The 5,137-nt window shown below is 39.1% G+C and overlaps 1 protein-coding gene across 4 annotated transcripts; it reads left to right on the plus strand.

The window, feature by feature from the left end:
- Window positions 1-701: 701 nt before the first annotated feature.
- Window positions 702-4,929, plus strand: LOC149421594 (uncharacterized). 4 transcript variants are annotated; one of them, XM_089634912.1, is made up of 4 exons: window positions 702-1,977; window positions 2,129-2,549; window positions 2,701-2,835; window positions 2,986-4,929. In XM_089634912.1, the coding sequence occupies exons 2-4, from the start codon at window positions 2,471-2,473 to the stop codon at window positions 4,881-4,883; spliced, it is 2,112 nt and encodes a 703-aa protein (XP_089491038.1). In that variant the 5' UTR covers window positions 702-1,977; window positions 2,129-2,470; the 3' UTR covers window positions 4,884-4,929. The 4 variants fall into 4 exon arrangements, with proteins under 4 accessions (XP_089491038.1, XP_089491039.1, XP_089491040.1 ...); XM_089634913.1 differs by having other exon boundaries at window positions 702-1,690; window positions 1,843-2,549; XM_089634914.1 differs by having other exon boundaries at window positions 702-1,522; window positions 1,601-2,549.
- The last annotated feature ends 208 nt before the right edge of the window (window positions 4,930-5,137 follow it).

Below are 5,137 nucleotides of genomic sequence, written 5' to 3' on the forward strand. Positions count from 1 at the left end.
TCATCGGGGGAGGTGTGTTCACCACCTGAGTGGCGTGCCAAATCGGGAGAGGTTGCTTCGGGGAGACCCTTTGATATCTCCAACTGGTCTCTCGACCCATCGCCTTGAGTCGCAGCAGGAGGGATATAATTATATGAAACTCCTGAACATACCTAGATTCCTACCCACCCCTAATACTGTTTTCTTCCCAGTACTTCATTCTCCACACAGCATCCCCTAAGATGACATAGGCCCTGAGGGAAATTGTTTTCTGTGTGGGGTTAATGTAAAAAAATGTAGGTTCTATACTACACAAGGAGAAAAATTATACAAGATACTGTTAAAAATGTGATTGCATGGCCATTTCCTGATAAAATATTAGTCATTCAGAATATATCTGAACACATGTTCCCGCAGGTGGCCTTGTCCGATTAAATATAATGAACGGGATGCGAAACACGTGGTTCGATTTTCAAATAACTGTACTGTTATTTTGCTAAGAAAATTTTCAATTCATTCGTTATAGGCATTCAGTCCAGTTTTCAACAGGAAATAATTTGACAAGATTTTTAATAAATTAAGAATATTTCAATGTTTTCTCCTTGTCCACTGAATATACTTTACTTTTTTAGATTTTATATACCAAGTAATTTAAGTAAGTAAAAAAAATAGCGTTTTTCGTAACAAATTATTGATGTTATTCCTATAACATAAATTCGTCGCCGTAGATGTCAAGAGAGTCAAGCCACAAATTTGGCGAAAATGAGTTAAGTATGCAGAAGTGTTTGAAAACCTTCAAAGTTGCCGTGGTCAAAAGATTTAAGCCATAAAACACTCCGTTATTGAGTATTTTGAAATTTGCCAATAGATCTAACACACATCGATGAAAACAATCAAAGCAGTCAAAAACTACAAGCCGCATAGACTTTTGACTTTCGAATAATTTTACACAAGTTAAAGCAGTCTATGACGACAAGCCACATAGATCTTTTGACTTCCCAATAATTTAATTTTATGCGTGGCTTGACGCCATTGGCAACACAAACTTCTCTCGAAAGCGTGCGCACCTCTACTCACATTCGACAATGATTTATAGTGTTGTCTTCCTCTAACTCAGCAAAATGCCTATCGTGTCGGTTTGTTCACGCTTGCACATACGTCTGCGCCCACGACAGTATCGCGAATCGCGAACTGTCAGTTCAGTGTTCAGTGCGTCGGTCAGTGTTATTTTAATACAACATCAGTTCGGTTCGTTCAGCGATTCTGTGCTTTATTTCGTTTTGTGCCTACAAACGTTTGTACTTTCAACTTTATTTAGTGAAACAGTGATAAGAAATGAATCATTCACGCGGAAAACAAATGGTTGCAGCAGCCAGAGCTGCTTTAAATCCACCGGTTCGACATAACATATTGGAATCTTCACGTGGCAAACAAATGATTGCATCAACTAAAGCTGCTAATCCACAGAACCTAATGAGTTCTTCACGTGCTAAACAAATGGATGCAGCAGTTTTAAATCCACAGGATCAACATAACCTCAAAGGTAAGAATCTAGTTAAAAATGTTGATTCCGATTGTTTGAAAACAATGCGACAATCTGACAGTTTTACTTGTTTTGTAGATTCTGAGGGGAATGCTGTACAAGCTGGACGTGCAGAACACGACCTGAACATGCAAAATCTGGACGTCTCTCGAAGCATGTATGTGGGAGGTTAGTATTTTTATTTGTTATCAATACAATATGCATACTAGTTATTATGTTGGCTGTGTAAAACCTGTGACTATCAGAGAAGCATTTGCTTGTAAAATTCAATGTTTATCTCGGTGTTTCAAAGAAGTAAACTACTTTGTTTTGTTTTACAGGCTCTCCTCTAAATGGTGTGCAAGCTGGATGTGCAGAACACAGCCAGAACGGTGGCATGCAAGTTCCGGATGAAATTGCTGTCCCAGCATTATACGCAGAGCTCCGAAGCTTCGCTTCAAGCACGCATGCGGGAGGTCAGTATTTTTATTTGTTATTAATACTAATGCATACTAGTTATTATGTTGGCTGTGTAAAACCTGTGACTATCAGAGAAGCATTTGCTTGTAAAATTCAATGTTTATCTCGGTGTTTCAAAGAAGTAAACTACTTTGTTTTGTTTTACAGGCTCTCCTCTAAATGGTGTGCAAGCTGGATGTGCAGAACACAGCCAGAACGGTGGCATGCAAGTTCCGGATGAGATTGCTGTCCCAGCATTATACGCAGAGCTCCGAAGCTTCGCTTCAAGCACGCATGCGGGAGGTCAGTATTTTTATTTGTTATTAATACTAATGCATACTAGTTATTATGTTGGCTGTGTAAAACCTGTGACTATCAGAGAAGCATTTGCTTGTAAAATTCAATGTTTATCTCGGTGTTTCAAAGAAGTAAACTACTTTGTTTTGTTTTACAGGCTCTCCTCTAAATGGTGTGCAAGCTGGATGTGCAGAACACAGCCAGAACGGTGGCATGCAAGTTCCGGATGAGATTGCTGTCCCAGCATTATACGCAGAGCTCCGAAGCTTCGCTTCAAGCACGCATGCGGGAGGTCAGTATTTTTATTTGTTATTAATACTAATGCATACTAGTTATTATGTTGGCTGTGTAAAACCTGTGACTATCAGAGAAGCATTTGCTTGTAAAATTCAATGTTTATCTCGGTGTTTCAAAGAAGTAAACTACTTTGTTTTGTTTTACAGGCTCTCCTCTAAATGGTGTGCAAGCTGGATGTGCAGAACACAGCCAGAACGGTGGCATGCAAGTTCCGGATGAGATTGCTGTCCCAGCATTATACGCAGAGCTCCGAAGCTTCGCTCCAAGCACGCATGTGGGAGGTCAGTATTTTTATTTGTTAACAATACTACTGCATACTAGTTGTTATGTTGGCTTGTAAAACCTGTGATTATCAGCGAATCATTTGCTTGTAAAATTCAATAATTATTTCAGTGTTTCAAAGAAATAAACCACTTTGTTCGGTTTTACAGACTTGAACGTGAACCTTTCCGAAAATGAAGACAATAACAGGCAAGAACATTCAAATCAACACCACGTTAATGCCTCAGGAACATCCATTTCTGAAATATTGGAAAGCAACCAACAGACAGATGATTTAAGTAGGAAACGCAAGAGAACCCCAAACCAATGGAAACGGAATTCCCAAAAGATATTGAGAATGGCAGGTAAAGAATACCAAAGCAGATCCGGAAAGACAGTTCAAGCAAGGACAATTAGAGATGTTAGCTGTAAATGCCATTATAATTGCGCATCCAAAATAGGAAAATCTCAACAGGAGCAAATGTTGGCTGACTATCTGAGTCTGGATTCCGACAGAGCGAGATGGGCCTTCATTGGTGGCAATGTAAATTGTATTCCAGTAAAACGACGATACCGTAGTGGAGACACCATCAAACGACAACATACATTCGAATATACGGTAATGTTAAATGGAGAGAGAGTCCAAGTGTGCAAAAAATTTTTTTTGGCCACCTTTGTCATCTCGGGAACAAAAGTTGAAAGTGCAATGAAAAAGTTGACTCCTTCAGGTGTCACTGAAATAGATCAGAGAGGTCGCAAGGAACCGCCAAACAAAAAATCCGAGGAAGTTAGGAATATAATCAGGGACCACATCAAGTCATTGCCCGTAGTTGCCTCGCATTACTGTCGGAGCAGCAGTAAAAGAAAATACTTGCCATCTGGTTTGAGCGAGACAAGAATTTACTTAGACTATGTTGAGTATTGTAAAGAACGTAACGTGGTACCAGAAAAGCTCGGCTTCTACAAACAAATATTTGTGACAGAATTCAATTATGGATTTCACACACCAAAAAAGGATCAGTGTGATTTTTGTACGCAGTACAAAAATAAGTCTGACGAAGAGAAGTCAAGAGACGAAGATCAATTTAATCTTCATTTAACAAGAAAAACAGAAGCAAGGGAACACAAACAAATTGACAAAGCCCAAGCTATGAATGATCCTAGCATCAGTTGCTTCACTATGGATCTGGAAAAAATATTATTGACTCCGAGCTTACAAGTGGGACAGTTATATTATACAAAAAAATTAAAAACGTATAACTTCACGGTGTATGAGCTGGCTTCCAGACAAGCAACGAATTACATGTGGCACGAAGGTGTGGGCACAAAGGGTGCTTCGGAGATCGCTACGTGTCTGTGGAACCTCTTGGTGTCATTAGGCCCCAAAAAAGTAGTGACGCTGTACTCGGACACGGCTTCTGGTCAAAATCGGAACTCAGTAGTATCCGCTATGTTCCTACGTGCAGTGGAACAGCTGCCGATTGACGTCATCAATCAAAAATTTATGGAATCAGGGCACTCAGAGATGGAGTGCGATTCTGTGCACTCCACAATAGAGGCCCGAGGAAGAAAAATAGACGTGTTCACACCAGATGGATGGTACGTTGTTGCCCGTACTGCAAAAACTTCTAAACCATACCACAAGGTTGTGGAAATGGATTATGCTGACTTCCTTAACTATAAAAAATACAGCAATAAAGTTATGACAAACAAAAATATATCAGAAAATGGAGACAAATTAAAGTGGCTCAAAGTAAAGTGGTTTCAATACCGAAAAGGTGAACCCACTACTGTTTTTTATAAGTATCAATTGAGCCGAAATGACTTTGATACCCTTAACATTCAGCGAAGACGGCTTCGAACGTTATCCTGTGCAAGCGTAGAAGTAGAAAGACTGTATTTTTCAAAGCCAAAAATAGGCCAAGACAAATTAAAGGACCTACTCAAATTGTGTGATAAAGGCAGCATTCCGTCCACCTATCATGATTTTTATAAAAATTTGCAGCCTGAGGACGGTCCATCTCGGGAGAATGATGGCTCGGAGAGTGACGGAGAAGATGGAATTTAAAAATTATTATAACATTTTTGTAATAAATATTTTCTTCAGAATCTAACTTTGTATTAATTTTTTTTATGTACCTCAGCCAACTTTATTTCAACAGGTATAAACATAGTAACCATACGATAGATTGCTTGACTATGGACCAAATTTTAAGGGATGATACAGTAGTACATTCACAGACTTAAAATGCAAAAAATGGAATGCTGATACCAATCTTAATGTGTATGGCAATGAGGCATAGAACTGGCAGAGGAAGTATA

This window comes from Hesperophylax consimilis, chromosome 8 (assembly GCF_061612785.1).
Source record: "Hesperophylax consimilis isolate HC1 chromosome 8, BYU_Hcon_1.0, whole genome shotgun sequence".
NCBI lineage: Eukaryota > Metazoa > Arthropoda > Insecta > Trichoptera > Limnephilidae > Hesperophylax > Hesperophylax consimilis.

Excerpts from the sequence above, each read along its gene's own strand:
- LOC149421594 (XM_089634912.1), top strand. The coding sequence starts at position 2,471 with ATGCAAGTTCCGGATGAGATTGCTGTCCCAGCATTATACGCAGAGCTC. Across the intron at positions 2,550-2,700 it reads TTCAAGCACGCATGCGGGAG|GCTCTCCTCTAAATGGTGTG; the intron begins GTCAGTATTTTT and ends TTTGTTTTACAG. Across the intron at positions 2,836-2,985 it reads TCCAAGCACGCATGTGGGAG|ACTTGAACGTGAACCTTTCC; the intron begins GTCAGTATTTTT and ends TCGGTTTTACAG.